The sequence below is a fragment of the Drosophila virilis genome, chromosome 2 (genome assembly GCF_030788295.1).
Source record: "Drosophila virilis strain 15010-1051.87 chromosome 2, Dvir_AGI_RSII-ME, whole genome shotgun sequence".
Classification (NCBI taxonomy): domain Eukaryota; kingdom Metazoa; phylum Arthropoda; class Insecta; order Diptera; family Drosophilidae; genus Drosophila; species Drosophila virilis.
The window spans coordinates 1,137,260-1,156,098 of NC_091544.1; the positions used below are offsets into that span (position 1 = coordinate 1,137,260).

Genomic DNA, 18,839 nt, shown 5'->3' on the forward strand with positions numbered 1-18,839 from the left:
AACTCAACTCTTTAAAGCTTTTTGCAAAAAAAAAAAAAACACAAAAGACAAATCCAAAAAGATGTTAACCAATTAACATCTGTTTGTCTTTTTGTAACTTCTTTAAAACGAACATTTTTACTCAATTTTTTTTGTAAGTATTCTTGTCGTGTACTCCAATTATTTTTTCATCTCATTAATATTTATCGTAATATATTGAACAAAAAAAAAATAATAATAACCAAATACAGTTTAAGTATCGTACTACATATGATCGTATGTGCCATTTACCAACTAGGAAACTAACAAAAGCCCCCACATTTTGCCTAACCTCTGAAAAAGAATAAAAAAAAAAACCAAAACATCTATATTTTGATTTTGAAAAATGTGTTCAATTACAATTTTTACCAATTGTTTAACATCACTTTTCAACAACATATATTTTGGTTAAACTATTCAGTTATTAAGTGTACGTCCTTTCAGTTCGTTTTGTATAATCATTTTTTGTTTTCAACAATATAACGAAATATCTAGCTTCCAATTGAAAACTAGCCCACATCAAACTGGGTTGTCTTTTTGATAAAAAAAAAACACACACTTATATAACCAAACAGCATCCATTTTTGGTACACAAACATACATAGAAGACTGTGCTACGTGTAGAGCAGCTAAACTATCGAATGGACTATCGATAAATCGGTTAAATATCTTTCTATACACTCCTGATTGGAGAGATGTCTTGAGAGCAAAGACATGAATCTTCCAGATTTCAGATATATCATATAAATCCTTTTTTTCCTAAATATTTTTGGATGTGGATTAAATAAAGTGTATTCCTACTTTTTCGACTTAAAAGCTGCGATGCTATCGATACATATCGAAACTATCGAACATATCGACTCATTAAAAATCGATAGTTTAACAGCTCGACATGTTAACTCAGTTTGTTTTGGGGAATCGAAGAAGAAAACTCAATTTCTGCGATAAATCATGGGGTTTTGAATGTAGCCGGATGTTTCCTGCTGCGTTTTGCACAAAAAAACATTTCATTCATATAAATATAAAAATAACGAACAAAAAATTAAAATTAAGAAGCCCTGATTTAAGTATACTAAACGCATTTGGTTTTTACATTCAAGTGTCTACTGCGAAAACTTTTGCCAACACCATACTTTACAGTCCAACACCATAAAAAATAAAAAAAAAAAACAACAACAGTCCAGATAAAAGATAAAAGAGAAACAAAAACAAAACAAAACACAAACAAACTTATATATAACATATATAAACTACAAATCCTAAGAATACAAACACAATACAAAAACTTCTCGTTGCAACCAAAAACTTTTTTTAGGAAAGGATGTCATCGTTGCCTGGTTATCTATGAGAAGCATAAGAATGTGCTCCAGTATAAAGAAAGTGAGTGCGAAGGTGATAGTATGTATATGCATCAGTCGAATCCATCTGCACTGGCGATGCGTAGCTCTAATAAACAAAGTGATCATAGGGGGGGAGCTCATCCCAATACGAACGGGCATTCAAGACTATCATCATCGGATCAGTACATAATGAGATCCAATGACGATATGAATGATTGTAAGCATTAACTTTATACTTTTTTATTATTCTAAACTTAAGAAAAGAAAACCAAATACAAAAAAAACTCTATTCTCTTAACTCGCTATCTCAAAATACCAGTTTTTTTTTTCCACCTCTTAACATTTCGATTCTCGATCCAACATAACTAACATATCATTATAATTTAATCGCATATTCACTCTTGAACTCTTTTACTTTTACTCCTAATTTTGATCCCATTTTGGTTTTGTTTTGGTCACAAAACAAAAATACAAAAGTTTTTTTTTGCATTCGAAAGGCTGACAAAAACAAGAAGAAGAAGAAAAAAGAACACATAAACTTGAAGGATTCTCTACCTTTTTTTTTTTTTATTTTTTAGTATTTTGTCAAGTAAAGTTGAGTTTTTTACGTTGTTTATTAATAATTTATTCAATAATTTTGATAAATTTCTTAAATTTATTCTTTAACTAAAGCAACTTTTAAGTTATTTTGAAAAATAAAAAAAAATTATCAAACCAAACCAAACCAAACTTGTAAATAGTCTCAACAACAACAAAAATACTCTGCATACCAAATGATATATATCTATATTAAAAAATACCAAAAAACAAAACAAAAATAATTCTCCCCGTTTATGGCAAGGGTCCTCTCTCTATCTGTCTCTCTAAACTCACTTAAAGCAAATAAAAAAAGAATATATATATGTATATATTTGTATAAATATATATACATATAAAAAACCAAAATCGAATTGTATATTTTTCTCAACATACACACGTTGCAATTTATCCAAACGATACAATTAACAATTTTAACAAACAGCTATCCAATATCAACAACTATTTAATCGTTAGTGTCAATCCAATTAAGCTAGCTTAGTTGCGATTCTCGAACGTATTAGCGATTAGCAGATTAACCCGTCCCAACAGAACCAAACAAAACAAAAGAAAAGAAAAAAGCAAAACTAAAGAAATGAAAATCAAACACGTCAGCTTTAAAGTCAAAATCCGAAAAACCGCCCGCAATGAATTTTAAGAAAACTATAACCAAATTTTAGTTTAACAAAAGAAACTTAAGTTTTCGTTTTTATTTTTGCTTGGTTCTTGATTTCATTTCTTTCAGTTCGACTTTAACTGTAAATAATTATATTAAAAACAAAAACAAGAACTAATGAAAACAAAAATCGTGTAAATATATATAAAAACCATTTTCTTAAACAATTGAATTGTTTGTTCCGAATATATTTTTTAACAAAACATTTACATATACATATATCTATATATATTTGCAAACTCTATTCAATATTTATATGATATGTATATTTTGTTACTTTAATTCAATATTTTTAAACAACTCCCCAACTAAAACAACAGCAATAACTAAACAGCAACAACAACAACAACAACAACCACATACACCCAAACAAATGGCTTTCGATTCAGATTTCAGATATATACAAAATATATAGGGTATTCACAGTTTCCAGCAAAGCTGCACTTTGATTCAATGCGAACGGCTCTATGTAGAGTTTAATATTTTCTACTTCACATTTGATTTGTTTACATTTGCAACTTGTAGAGATTTGGTATTTTTCGTAACAGTGCTAAGCAACAGGACAGGGGTGTATTTTCCAACACTGACTTTGCAAGTCTACAGCAGCTAGACAAGGGCCTGGCCTGTGTAGGTGTAGAGTAGAGAGTGGAGAGTTTAGCTTGCCCAATTCTACTTTATACAGCTTTGCAGGCAACTAACTGTGAATACTCCAACTACAATTAACACCTTGTTCTTTTTCTGTTTTCTGTTGTGTGTGTGCGTGTGTGTGTGTGTTTGTATTTTGGTGTGCTTTGTACAGTTTAATTCGCAAATAAAAAAAAAACGGAAACTATAGATAATATTAAAAAATCAAATTGCACACATAGCAAACAAAAAAAAAAATAAAAGAAAGTTTTCTGATTTGATTGGATTTTTGAAATTTGCATTTGAAAATTGTTTTTGTAAAATATACATATATTTTAAAGGCCGTCACATGCAGAAATTGTTGTAAAATTAAGGCGTTACAATTTGTCTAGTTATTGTACATACGCACCTTCTAACTCATATATATTTTGTATTTACTCGTACATAGAGCTTTATACGTAAACTCCCCGCCCCGCGCCTCAAAAAAAAAAAAAAAAGGCAAACTCTATGTTGTTGGGCCGCGTCGCTTCGACTCATTTGTAAATAAAACTCATCTAAATTCATACAAATACGAAAATGCCCAGCACCCGATTTCCATAGACATTTATTTATTATATATCCAGCCACAGAGGCACCTTTTGTAACATTTATTATGCTGTCCATGCGTAAGCGTATAGCTCGGTTTTCACCTGCAATTTCGAGCTAGTTATTATCAATCCACACACACGCACACACACACACACACACACACACACACACACACACCAACACTCACACATACACACAGCTCTCTTTCACTGTAAATTTCATTCGCTCATCTCACAAAAAAAAAAAGAAGAAAATTCTGAAAGTATGAGTACATAAATATGTATTTTATTTATTGCATACAGCATATACAAAAAATTCGATATATGAAAAACCATTTAAAGCTCCGCTTTTAAAAGCAGTTTCCTTTTTTTTCTTTTTTAAAGTTCACCAATTATTTGCACGTTCAGCGAGTTTTCCGTTTTTCCGTTTTCCGACTTACACATTTCATTTGTTTCTTTATTTTCCATGATTTATTTATGGGTCTTCACGCAATGCTCCGAATACTGTTACCAGAAACAAAACCAGACCCAGAACCAGATCTTCTTTATATGTGCAAAGTCCATATATATATATATATGTAACTGTAGCTTAAATTTTAAAATGGAAAAACCCGAAATAAAAAAAAACCTTTCTACGAGCATTAAACACTTGACGTGTACATTCGCTGTTATTTCTGATACCCTGTACTCATTTAAATGGTTGAAAAGGGTAGCTTTTGTGCTTAAAAAGTAAAATAAGTAAAATAATATATATAAACTCGGCTTATATATATTTTCATATTTTTAACTAACTACTCTAGTAGTCTCAGATTGATCTTAACTCAAAATTTAGTGGTTCGGTTCACAGTTCGTGAAGCTGTTTTCCACATAAATTAAGACATGTTTTTCGGTTCGGTTTACAGCCTAAACTAGTTCTTTGTCCCTGGTTCAACAGTTGTTTCTTCATATCAATGAAGACAGGTTTTTCGGTTTAATTCACAGCTTAAACCAGTTCTTTGCTTTCGGTTCATTTGCGTGGTTTTTCACATCAATGAAGACAGGTTTTTCGTTTCGGTTCACAGCTTGAACCAGTTTCTCAACTGTGGTTCATTTATCTGATTTTCCACATGAATGAAATGAACCGGGTTTGTGCGACTTTGATTGCAGCTGGTTTATAGGGTATCTCCTTAGTCGGGCCCTGGTCAGTTGTACTCTCCATGTTGGTATCTATACAAAATTTGTGTGTGTGTGTGTGTGTGTGTGTGTGTGTGTGTGCATGTGTGCATGTGAATGGCTTTAGCTATCCAATCCTTTTGAGTGCAGTCTGGAGTGCTGCAAAAATAGTGCATAAGTATGCACCCGTGCGCCCCTCTAGGTCCTTTTCCCCCTTGGCCCATCATCTATGAGTTAAGTTTTCGCATTTTGATATCTTTCAGTGGTTAATTGCTGTAATCCGCTTACTAGCAAAAGTCAAGAGCCTGTCTCCCTGGCACCCACTTGGCGCTCGGATGCAATTATGGCCAACTAATTGTAAGGCTAAGTCCGTAATTGCGTACAAGTATCGCACGGCCAGATAATGCAGGAGCAAGGAGTCAGCTCCTTGGCTACGGCGGGCACGCATAGAAATGTAAATTCATTATTTATTATTTGTTTGCCTCAATAGAAATCAAATTAGTTTAAGTGGCGCCCCCCCCAAGCAGCTCGAGACCCGGACCCGGTGTCAGACCCAGCTCCGGCTACGACTACGACTAGGCCCCAAGCTCTTGTGAATCGATTTGAAAGCGCCAACTCACGCCCACAGCTCCTACACCGCCTCTTCCCCTCTTCGGAGGCCTTGCTCCAATTTAATGTAACCAACTAGGACTGACTGCCTGGCTGGCTGACTGCCTGACTGACACGTCTGTCAGACTGTCTTCTGTCTTGCTCTCTGCTTGCTTTTTTGATTTGATTTTGTTTAAATATTAAACGAGAGTTTTAGAGCTCATATTTAATGCAAAGCCTGGATAGGGGAGGGGAGGGTTGGTTCGGTTGTTTATTTTGATTAGCAGTCCGTAAAACAATGGCATTATTAGGTTTATGTCATTATTTGTTCTGACTGTCACACACACCCACACACTTTTGCCTGGGGCATTTTGATTAAAAGAGCAGCTTACAAAGTATTCAAAACTGATTGAAAATACTCTCGACTTAAATCGCTTGAAATTGCCTTTTTGTGTACATGATATGCGTAATAATTGAATTTGTTTAAGCCGAATTTTCATAGCTGGCCAAGACAAAGGTTAATTGGACTCGGACAACAGGCAACAGGCAACTGTTTCAATTACCAACAACTTGTACAGGATTAACAGCTAATGCCAAACAATTATTTTACGAGCCACCTTTATATATATTTATATATGTATATACATTTAAATACGTAGCTTCGTGTCCTGCCCATCCATTGAAATTGGAGACCCTTTTGCTCACTTTTATCCCAACGGCTTGTTGTTCAGCTATTTTCTAATGAAATACAGTTTCGGGTATCAAAGGATGTTGTGAATGTGCTTAACATATCATTTAAAGCGGAATGCATGGGCTTGACATTAATGAAAGTGAATATATGTACATTAAAATTGTAATCACAGTTAACTAACAATTTGATAACAGACTTTTAACAGACTTGTAACAGACTACTGTAGTTCGCAACTGGTTCTAGCAAGATCTGATTGTAATCACAGTTAATAAATGCAGGTATTAGCAGATGCTGTTATAAATTAACAGACTTTTAACAGTCTTGTAACAGATCGTTGTAATTCGCAAGCTGGTTCTAGCAGTTTCTGCTTTCACATTAATAATCGCGAATAGACATTATTATTGAAATGAATAGACATTATTAATGAAATCACAGTTAACAAAAGCAGTTATGAGCAGATGCTGTTATAAAATAACAGAGAATAGCAGACTTGTAGACTTTTGTAACTGGTTCTAGGAGATTCTGCTTTGGTCACATTACGAACTAGTTATTCGCCCTAGATTTCTATATACAAATCCTTATCAAGTCCTTCAACATAGTCTGATCGATATGTAAATGATGCCCTTCGCTTTAAATTAGATAAGTTTAAATGTGTATCTATCATTAGCTGTAGTTGATTTTTTGCTCGAGTTTAGGTACACCTGAGTCAGGGCCACAAACTACTTTAGGCCCAGCCCCAGCGCCCTCTCGGCTCCTCTGACTTGTTTGCCTGGCTTCTTGCATAATTATTTTGATGTTTTTTCATTTTCATTTTAAGTTTTGTACTTTTTTCTTCTTTTTGGACCCATTTAGCAGCATCTTGCGCAGCAGCTGGATTTTTAACTATTTGCATACCAATTCCATGATAGCACTCGGACCTGCAAGTGCCTGGCACTGCGGGCATTCAATGAAGGACATTCTGGAGGGCGGTATGGGGAAAGGGGCGGGCTGAAGGAGTCGACCACATTTTAATTGCTATGCAACGCTCGCTCTCGGAGGGCCAGCGAGCTTGCGAGTGCACAAATGTTGGCAGCATAAAAAATAATTAAAATAATTAAGCGCAAAACTGCGCCAACGCTGGCTGCCCCTTGATCCCCCTCTCTCCCTGCTCAACCCGCCTCCTTCACCTGGCTGTGTCTACCTGAGCATTTTTGCGTATTATTGCGCTCATCGTTCGCATTCGTTCACTTTTCTTTTCAATCCCAATTTTTGTGGCGTTAATTTTTGGCTCTTGTTCAGTTTTTTTTTTCTTCTGGTTTATTTATTTTTATTTTCCAGTTGCTGCATTCCTTGTTCGTAGACCATCCGACTTTCTATGCTTATGCTGAGGGTCTTATACATAAATCATAAAAAAAATATCTATTCAGGCCTGGGCGATGAGCTGAGTCTGTCCAGTTAATTCCGTTTGTCATAGGTAGAAGGAGTTTATATCCCATTTTCATAAGTTCCATAATTTCAAATCGATTTTGTGAACTAGTATCGAAGAATATAAAAAGTTCGAGACTTTATTACCTTTTACACAATTTCAAGTTGTCGAACCTTGCGATTAAGTATACTTTTTTGCATGCCATATGAAGACCGAAGTTAATCAGGAAACCATTTCTCAAAGGTAGATAGAGATAGAGAGGGGCTACGTAAGAGATGTGTGTATGTGTATGTGTTGATTGGAATTTTTGAGATATTTAATTTTCCAAGAAATGGCAATTCCAATTAAAATTATTTTACTTGCCGTGTTCTTTTGCTCAAAAACGGTTAGAGCTGGAAAATTATCGATAATTCCAAAATACTCATCGTTAGTTCTTATCGATAGTCGCATCGATTGTTTACCAACACTATTCAGAACGTTTGCAATGAAAGACTCCCGCTAGGCCTAGGGTATCTGCTAGTGAGCAGTGCCGACCAAAAAAGCTTTGGCCAATTTTCGTGCGAGAATATTTAAATTTAATCAAATGTCTGTAAAAATGTTTACCATGCCTTTTATAACACAACAACAGCACGCACATGAGTGTGTGTGGGTGTGTGGGGATGTGTGTGGTTGTGTGTGTGTGTGTGGCACAACCTGCTTTTGGTACGTTGACTGGGTAATTTGTTGGCCGCGCACAGGTCAGGACAACAGCCAATTTTATTTTATTTTTTATATAGTTTTTTTTTTTTTTTTGGCATTTTCATGCGACCCCCGGCCCGCCCACTTTTCCGGCTGCGTGCGCTGGTACAGTTTTCGCATACATGTATGTATAAATATATATGTATATATGTAAAAGAAGAAGAGAACTCCGTATTTACCTAGGGTAGCCTGCGAGTCGCGTGTTTGCGCCCGGGGTGTCAACCAATTTCGCGTGTCTCTTGCCCCCCTCTGCGCCCCTGAGCCCCACTCGCTGTTTCGTTAGCCAAGTTGTTATTGTTGGCGCTGTTGTACATGAATATATATATAAGTATGTATATAGAGATATGTTTATATATATTTTCACATGGCCATTTCATTTCATTTCAATTCATTTCAGTTATTTATGCAATATTTTATGTGCTCATTCATTCAGTTATTTTTTTCTTTTTTCTCCTATCTATTCTATTAATTTGTTGTCACTTGGTTCCGTTTCGCTCTGTTGCGTACATATATATAAATAAATAAATATATATATATATAGACAAGTCGTGCCGTAAACCTCATTCATCTTAATTTGTTTTGCGTTACGTTTGTCCTCCTTTTTTAACGATGATTTTTTTGTGGTATTTGTTGACTTTTTTGGTTCTTGGCGAATGTTTTTCCTTGCTTTTGTCAAGGATTGTACAGAAGAATCGCATAAATCAATTGTGTATATTATAATGAAAATCAATTAAGGATATTACAAACACAAAAACAACAACAACAACAACAACACACGCTGTAAATAAAGACTCCTTCCTCCATCTCTTGTACAGATAAAATATATTTATTGTGTTTGTTCGTTTGTTGATAAACGATTTCTTTTTCGTTTTGATTTTGAATAATTCATAATTATTTGGAGAACTGTTGTTTGTTGTCTTTCTTTTAATTTCAATTAATTTAGTTTATTTTTTTGTTTTGTATATTTATCAATAATAACTCTTGGAAAATAACTCTTTGTACATGATTATAATTGTTAATGTTTTATATTAACCCACTGCTAACCAAAAAAAAAAAAAAAATCATCATTACGTGAAATCATCGCCTAAATTTTTGTACAGTTCTTCAAACGAGCGAGTGTAGCCTTTTCTTTTTATATATTGTCCTATGTTTCGGCACAGAACGAAGCTGGAATATGATTTCCGAAATGGGTTCCATTGCATGTTAAAATCCATATAACATCTGTTTATCCGATTCGATCAAAACGAGTTCAATGTGCTCTAATCTAATCTGTATATATAAAAGACTGCTCATATTTGAAAACTTGGCCCGGACAATGCCGGGTAATTTCTGCTAGTTGTAAATATTTCATTGTTACATGCTATGTGTGTGTGTGTGTGTGAGTGTGTGCGTTATATATACCTGCCGCTTTTGGAAATCATACGAATAATGCGAGAACTCGGATTTCTTCATCATTCAAATCCCATTTTTATACGTTTGTCCGTTCCCAGTTCCCGAACAAATTTCCCCGAGATAACATTTTCATTTGTCGCTTAAAGAACTTTTGCATTTTTTGTTTGGCAACGAAAAAAAAAAATAAATCAATCGAAAAACACATTTTGTATAATAATCAATAGCAAATACATTCCCACATCCATTTAATTTCAGTTATTCTCTGTCACACTTTGTTTTGTCGAAAAAGAAAACAGGATTTCAGCTAAATTTTGTAAAAAAAAAAACCAAAAACAATTATTTACTCGTGCTGTGCGCTTTTTGGCACATGCCAAAGAAAATTGTAAAGAAAAAAAAAAAATAGCAAAAGAAACCTATGAAAAACGAAATAGTAGCAATTTATATATTTATGTATATATATTTTGCATACATATTGTACATGATGATAAAAATATGTTGGGATGGGCTGCCCGGTGACCGCTAGTATAATTGTCTCATTTATCAATTACTTGTTGTACTTTCTTCTTACTCTACATTCTAACCTAACCTAAAAAACCTACTACTATTTAACTACTTACCCTACTACTATTTGTACTACTTCTACTACTACTACTACTACTTCTACTACTATTCGCTCTATGAGTTCACACTTTTCCTCTTCCCATCCCACACCTCATCCGTGTTGTTGTTTCCTTTTTTTTTTCGAACATATGTGTGTGTCCGTGTTTGTACCTTTTAGTTAGTTGTTACTGTCTTCTACGTTTTTTTTTTCTTACTTTTAGTTACTTTTGTTTTTTTGCGTTTTGTTAATTTGTACATAATACTAAATGTGTGTGTTATTTAATTAATGTAATTTTAACATGAAACTCAACAATTTCTGCTCTCGGTTCTATCATAATTTATATTTGTACTTTTCCGTACGAAACTCCTAACTAGATGTGTGTCATTTTTCATTCCGTTCGTTCTAAGTGTTGTTTGTGCGTGTGTGTTTGTTTGTTTGTTCGTTTGTGTATTATATTATCGTATTATAGTCCAGCTATAAATATTACACACATTACATTTAACCATTTACATACATATGTGTGTGGGCGTGTGTGTGTGCGTGTGTGCGCGCCAACAAAAGGAATTAAAACCCAAACTACTTACATACCAAAAAATATAATACATAGTTTATTTTTAATGTCCTGTGCTGTCGTATTTTTGCCTTGTCATGATATACCAAGCTTCTTCGTAGTAGTTGCCGCCAAACCAACACTGAACAGCATAAAAACACACACTTTCCAGCTCACACACACGCACACAAACGCCACGCCCCAACAGCGCCTTGTTATAACGTTATGCTTTTCATCAAGTCTAGTTGCTACTTAATTACAATCATTACTCAAAGAGGCCACACACACACACACACAGTCACTCTACAGACAAAAACTCTACACACCTTGCCAACACACACACACACACAGCCATCTACTTTACACATGCCCAGCATTTGGCTTATACAAGTCTGTACATAATTTTTGGTTGAATTTTGTTTGAGCGTTTTTCGTGTATTTTCCAACACTATTCTGTGTGTGCTTGTTTTTATTTAGTTTAGATGATATTCAAAAAAGCGCTCCCGAATTGTTTGTTGTGCCTTTTAGCTGTAAAACCTTTTCTACTACATGTATTTACAACTATATACATATATATGCCTGTCTGTGTTGGTTGCCTAACCATATCTATATATATATATATATTACTATAAAGCTAACGGATTAAGTTACGATTAAAAAAAGCAACAAAAAAAAAAGAGAGGACCCTTTACCAAATATCGAATCCAACAAACTGCGAAAACTACATTTGCCAAAACTGCAAATCAAACTAATCTTTTTGTATTATTTCTTAGCATATACGAGTTTTACATTAAATTAATCTAATTAATTACTTATTTATTTTCATTTATACATGTTATGCTTGCCCTAGCAAACAGAAATACCAAAAAAAAAAAAATATATTGTTAAACAAAAGTTATCCTTTGCCTTGTATCCCGACTTTCTTCGGTTCGGTGTGTGTCTATCAAGAGAGCCGCAAAGACCATGTGTTCTTTTTTTCTTCTTTTCTCTTTTTTTAATAATTAAAACTTTAACAATTTTCAGTTTTTTACTTTTTTTTAATACACAAAGCTCAGCAATGCATAAAATCTCCTGCATTGTCGTGCAAAAAAATACAAAAAATAAACGCAAAAAATTTCTCTTGTCTTTTTGATTTGAGTTTGCGCCTCATTTAATTTTTTTTTATTTAATTTTTGAACACACATTTCAACAGAAATTGTTGTTGTTTCTGTTCATTGTGTCGCCGCACTCGAAGCTGACTTTCTCCGAAGAATTCTTCCGATGCGACATTGTTTTGTTGGCTTTGCAGATTTTCAAGCATCATTTTGCGCAATTTTCTCAGCAAGCGGCAAGAGGCCACTTAATTAAAAGAAATATCTGTTTAATTTAAATGGCATTCTTGACTTTGAGACCGGGGAGCAGCTTCCAGTGCGCCGCACAGAAAATGATTTAACAAAACTTTAGAACTTTGTAGAATTGTTTTTTATTTACTCCTTAAAGAAAAAAACAAAAAAACAAAAACAAAAGCTCACCTAAATGTGTTGTTTTCTATCTATCTATCTATTAATCTATTTAAACTAATCTATCTAACTATACTTTGCTATTCTACTCGATCCATCCACCTTTAAACGTATTCCCATTTCCCATTTCGTCTTATTTCCGCCTTTCTCTCTGTGTGTACGTTTTCTTTGTCTGCGACGAAACTGTTTTAGCGATTTGCATTAATTGTATTTCTATGTGTGCTTTTCAAATAATCATGTCCCCCAGACTTTTGCAAGGGCCGTGAGACTTTACAGAATCTCTGCGATCAAATACCGGGCGATGCTCTGCTCTATTCCCTCTTCCGCGAGAGCGCCGAGCCGGTCAAGTGCCCGCTAAAGGGTGAGTACCAAAAACCAAATTCCGCCCCATCTCTCAATTATTTAATTAATCATCATCATCATCCCCTCCGCGCAGGCCCCTTCATATTCACGTACAATCGGGGCCATGGCGAGTGCAAGTCGCCCGTCTCGAACATCGAGAGCTGCACCGAAGAGAGCCGCCTGCTCCTGAGTTTTCAGGCCTGTCCCGATGTCCTGGGCACCGAGAGCACGGGTAAGTCCACAACCATGATTCAGATCTCTGAAATGTTTCTCTTGAACATCAGTCGTTTTTCTTTTGTTCTGTTTAATGAGATGTTTTTGAGAAATCGCAAAGATACAGGAAAGCATATTTAATTAAGCTACAGTAGGCCCTCGTTGAGCTTGACGTAGTGTTGGAAAACGGACCTGCTTTTCCACACTTTACAGTTCTTTTATTTCATTCAATTAAATTACTTTTGGGTTCTTAAAGATATTTGAGGAGAATTCTGAAGCTCGTAAGTAAAGATCTCCTGGCAAAAAGACAGATCTTGCTCAAAAGATGTTTCTGAGAAATCCAAATAATACGGGAAAACATATTCAAGCATGCTACAGTATTCCCTCGTTAAACGCGAAATATGAAACGCGCGGCTATTGCTATAAAATTTAATTGAATCGAATAATCGAATGTATACTGCATTGTACGTCGTTTTCCAGTTGAGGAACTGACCTGCCTGGCGACCTGGAAGGATGGCAACTCACGCTATTTGGTGGGTCTTGTCTCGCATCATCATGCCATTTCGAATGAGGAGCGCTATCGTTGCTTTGTTTACGAGAAAATCTCCTCGCTGATGGGTAAGAAAAGCTGCTGGAAAAATGTGTGCTCTCAACTCACAACTTTTTATAACCCTTGCAGGCGGCCCCAGCATGCTCAGCTCGAAGGATGCCGAATATAAGCTGGCGCAATCCGGCGACGCCACTTGCAATGGCTTAGACAGCGCCGAGGTAAAAAGCAACAAATCCGAAATCAAAGCCACGCCATTAAATTCGCCTTTTTTACCCCCCTCCCCCATTTTCCGCAGGTTGGCTCGCGAATAATGTCGCTGCGGAAACCGCCGGCGGCTGAGCGCTGCGATTTTCCCGCCTGGTTCAAGGGTCCGCGACACTGGCATGCACTTATGGGCAATGCCGTCTACAATTATCATGCCAAGTGAGTGGGATCGGGAACAGCAAAGCCTGAGGCATCCTTACTGACAGCCAATAAAACGTTTCCAATTTCTTTGTAGCGATGGCTCCGTGCACATTATTAAGCCCAACGGCTACATGGAGACACGTGCCCTGTGCGAGCAGATAAACAAACAGACCTCAACCGAAATGATGGCTGTGGTGCACTACACCACCGGCTGGTAAGCTAAAATAAACCGTATAAGAAATCCCGCCGTAACTCGCTTTCCCCCCGTTTGCAGCCTATCCGGCTTTATGTGCATGATGTTTTACCGTCGGGACACGCACGTCATTGAGATACAAACGGGCAAGCCGGCCATTCGTCTGGAGGATGCCTGTGCACCGGATCACTTTGACTTCAATAAGATGGCCTACATAACGCTGCTGGGTAAGTTTTCTGTACACACGCTCTGTGCGCTGTTTTTATACCCTGTACAAGTTGACAACAGCCTTAGTATGGGGTATAATGGAGACGTCTCCATAAAGTAAATATATATATAACTACCGATAAAGCCGTGTCTGTCTGTTTATCTGCCTATCTATCTAACTATCTGTCTGTCTGTCCATCTATCTATCCATTTGTCTACATATCTATCTATCTCCCTGTCATCTATCTATATATATATCTGCCTGTCTGTCTATCTATCCACATGTCTGTCTGTCTATTTATTTTTCCATCTATATATCTATCTATCTATCTCTTTTCCGTTTTACTCAGCTTGGAGGTCTGAGCTAAAAGGAAATGACTAAAATATTTTGGCGCCTATTTCTTTCCATAGTTTCGGCTACAGGGTATCTTCTAGCTGTGCACTAATATAAAATCGATTCTCTTTTTTCGTACAGCAAGCAATCCGGAACCGCATATTTGCCCGATGGAGGGCCTGTACAATCTGCGCGGCGCAATTGGGCCACCGTACCTGGTCACGCGCCACAAGCGCAATCACAATGGCAAATCGCATCTCGGACATGGCCATCATCATTATCATGGCGATGGCTTGGATGCCGGCTCCTTTGGCCACAAGGGGTATGTTTGAACTTTTGAGCAAGTAGCCCAATCCAATTGTGTTTTGTTTATTTGTGCGGCAGGCACAGCACACTCAGCTTTCGCAATGCCGAGCGCATGGAGCGCGGCTCCTGGCATGCCAACACGCGCGGCCTGCCCGTGCGCAGTCGACGCAATGCACTCCCAGCACAGCAGCAGCAGCCGCACCAGGAGCAGGTGCAACTACAGCACCAAGTCCAGCAACAACAAGCCTTGGTGCTGAGCAGCGCCAACGATACCAGCGTGGGCTTCGTGGCCACGCGCAATCGTCGTGATGTGCCCGGCTGTGTAACCAACTACAATGCCCAGCGCCAGCTTTGGGTCGGCTGCAGTGCGCCCAATGTCATCGATGTGAGCCCGCTGTGTAGCGTGGACGGTGAGGAAGGTAAGCGAGACGCACGCTATGTCAAACAGCACAATATGCAACTAGTCTAATGTTTGCCCCTTATCTCACACACAGAGTACTCCTGTCATGGCTCGTGGAGCGAGAACAGCACCGTCTACATTATAGCCAGGCACAAGGGCACCAAGCATGGCGTCTGCATTAGCTACAGGCCCACGGAGGGCAATGCAGCCAAGCTGGTTGTGGGAGATGCCTGCTATCGGGGCACACAAAAGCCGCCTGATCATCATTTGGTGGCCAATCTATCCGTTTTTGGTTCGTGCTAATTTATACGATTGTTTCTCATAACTGACTGATTGATTGACTGACTGACTGCCTTACTAGTGGATGATAAAGCTACTTTTTGGGTTTTTGCCTGAGACTATGAGCGGTCTATGTAAACATTTCTAATCCAATGAAAATAGGGATAACAAATATGTTAGCTACGATTTTTTCACAGGCGGAAGATGGCTGAAAATTGATTTCTGAAAATGTGAAGACAAATAATGGGGTGAAAGGAGGTTATAGCTTCTATAATGTATACAATAATAATATAAAAATAGGAAGTCTCGATATGATATTTGTAAAAAATGACCTGTTTATAGCCACGTAATATATTTTAGTCCAATTATCTAATATTTTTCTCTTCTCTATCTGCAGGTAAATGCGGCGAAACCGGCTCCAGTGCCAGCACAGCTCACCAGGCCAACTGGATGGTTCTGTTGGCCATGTTGACGTGGCTAACGCTGCAAAGCTGAGTTAATCGGGCGGCGTGCAACATGTAATTTGCGACTGCACAACAACATTAACAATTTGATAAACCCAAAAACCAAAAACCAAATCCCCAATATGATGAACATGTATACAAGACACACACATTTAAGACTAATTGTACATTGCATATTGCATATTGCATATTGTAAGGCCTAAGCGAACGTAAACAATTCAAATATTTATTTTACTGTATATAACATTTATTGTTTGTTTGTTTTATTTTTTGACTACCTTGTTTTGTTTAGTTCTAAGTGCTTTATATTTGAAATCAATATATTATATATATATAAAAAAAAAGTTAAAATTAACGAGCAAAAAAATGGTTTGCAATAAAGCCTTAGAGCAAGCGCTGTTAAGGCCTAGTTAAACGCGCCTTTTGCGAAATGTAGCGCTGAAATTTAAACAAAATATTTCTTTATATGTAATACAATTATCAAAAAAAAAAAAAAAAACAAAAACAAAGATTAAATACAAATATGAAAAATGATTAAGCAAAAGACAAGATATAACAACTACATATACGAATAGAAGCTAAAAGCTTAACGTTCTGTATGCTTAATAAAGTTCTATGCATTTATTTTTCTATATCATTTCCAAAATGTTTCCTACAAAAAAAGTACACACATACACGAACACACATACACACATATACATAAATACTAAGTGGAGAACCGAAACAAATAAAAACAATTTTCTAGCAACTACGTATATGTATGTAAAAGTTTAAATTAGTTTTCAAATTGTACAAAAAACAAAAAAAAAAAACGAAAAGGAAAAGGAAATGCAGAAAACGCGTACACACATATATATTTTGTTGTACAGTGCAAAATAGTTTATAATAAGCATAATTATACTAACTATATATATATATGTATACATAATAATACAATTTTGCATAGGATCACATTGGTTTCATACATACATAATTAATACCTTGCAAAAACTAAGCATACAATACATACACATAGACATATATATATATATAAATATATATATATATATTGTATGATTCATAGCGCAGGCATAAGAAATTGTGAAGTTTCATGAACTTTGAACTTTATTAAGTAGCTGCACTTCACACACGTTCATAATCAATCAACTAATTTCTAATAAAACACACAGACACACAGAGGACAACCAATCCGAAAGACAACAATGAATCAGCAAGAAATGCTAAGAAATAATTAGAGTGTTTAAGGCAATTAAGCGGTGATATAGGTCTAGAATAAACAAAAAATAAAATGCAACTGTATAAACAACAACATCAGCAGACAGTCAGGCGGACAGACAGACAGACAGACATTGGCGTTAAGCCTAAAGATAGTGTATCCAAAGGATTTCAGAAACTAGCATTTTCGCTCGATTACATTAGAGTTAAATAAACAAAACAAAAAAAGGAAACAATTTTGTCCTAAAAACGAAAGCCCCTCGCGGTTTATAACTAACAATTCCGAAGCCTCTTCAAGGCGCATGCATAAATAACTAGTCAAAATTTGTAAGGCGGAAATTTCTGAAAAAAAAAAAACCATTTGTAAATAGCGAATGTTATGCGAATTGATTCACAACAAATTTCAAATTGTATTGCGGTGTATACATATGTAACTAATTGCTAGTTAGCTAAAAGTATATATTTGAGAGCGAATGAGATATAACTACATACTATATGCATAGGCGAAACGCTGGGAGGAGCTGGCGCAGACAAAGTGGATAGGGGTTACTTTCTAGGTACTACGTATATATAAATATATATATATATATATATAATGGTATATATAGTTATAACTGAAGCGGACATACTATATTAAAGGACAACAAATCAAGCAGCACACTCGAACTATAGCATCCAGTCCCCCCACCCACCACCGCCCACTCACTCAACGCAATAGCCAGGACGCGGGGACACTCCCAGGACAAGACAAATCAATAAAAAAAAAAGAAGGCAATATCAAATAATGGTTATTGAGCGAAGCGCCAACAGCAGCTAACTAATATGCAAGCACACATATTTTTGAGTGTACCTATCAAATAAGTATTTCAAATTTGTTGTCAGCTTTTACTAAGTAAACATAAACAACACACTAAACAATTAAAGAACAAAAAACAAAAACAAAAGCGAATGCAATTTAAAGCCGTAAGAAACAAGCATGGAAAATCGACACACGAAATAAGATGCAAAATATACAGATTTTATGGCCCACAACTCTCTCTCTTTTTGCAATTCCAAATCCCATTTATGTTTATTTACGCTTAACTCCTTTTGTTTTGCAATTGTTAAGCTCAAACACTTTCTCCCCATTCACAAATCGTGGTCCAATCCTTATTCCAGTCATTTTCCCTCTTTGCTTTCGTACTTCATCCGTAAACGTAGCACTGCATAAACGTGTTATTCATGTTCCAAAGGCTCTTCACTTGTGTATTCGATGTTTCCCATTATAATGCAAATTATGAATATTTTTGTAAATAGTTAAATGCAATGCTTGAATTTTTGGTCCCAACAATTTTCCGTGCAACTGCAATCGTGTGTAGGCGGGGCCACGCCCAAAAGCCCATCTTGCAAGCGCGCATTTTGGCCGCGAACGGACTCCAATTTGAATGTGAACGCTAAGCATTAGATCTAAGTGATTTTTATATATATTCAAGAAGCGATTTTATAAATCATTTT

At 36.2% G+C, this 18,839-nt stretch overlaps 1 protein-coding gene across 2 annotated transcripts in view; it reads left to right on the forward strand.

Annotated features, from left to right (window-relative positions):
* aus (argus) overlaps nt 1-17,760 on the forward strand; it is a 36,326-nt gene extending 18,566 nt beyond the window's left edge. Inside the window, exons 4-15 of one of the 2 annotated variants that reach the window (XM_032439140.2) lie at nt 1,334-1,575; nt 12,685-12,798; nt 12,874-13,011; nt 13,473-13,610; nt 13,672-13,760; nt 13,838-13,965; nt 14,042-14,161; nt 14,222-14,367; nt 14,823-15,003; nt 15,066-15,406; nt 15,482-15,679; nt 16,064-17,760. In XM_032439140.2, coding sequence (XP_032295031.1) covers nt 1,334-1,575; nt 12,685-12,798; nt 12,874-13,011; nt 13,473-13,610; nt 13,672-13,760; nt 13,838-13,965; nt 14,042-14,161; nt 14,222-14,367; nt 14,823-15,003; nt 15,066-15,406; nt 15,482-15,679; nt 16,064-16,161 — 1,933 coding nt within the window. In that variant the 3' untranslated portion in view covers nt 16,162-17,760. The remainder of the gene's footprint in view (nt 1-1,333; nt 1,576-12,684; nt 12,799-12,873; nt 13,012-13,472; nt 13,611-13,671; nt 13,761-13,837; nt 13,966-14,041; nt 14,162-14,221; nt 14,368-14,822; nt 15,004-15,065; nt 15,407-15,481; nt 15,680-16,063) is intronic. The other variant, XM_032439141.2, reaches the window with a different exon arrangement.
* Nucleotides 17,761-18,839: the final 1,079 nt, after the last annotated feature.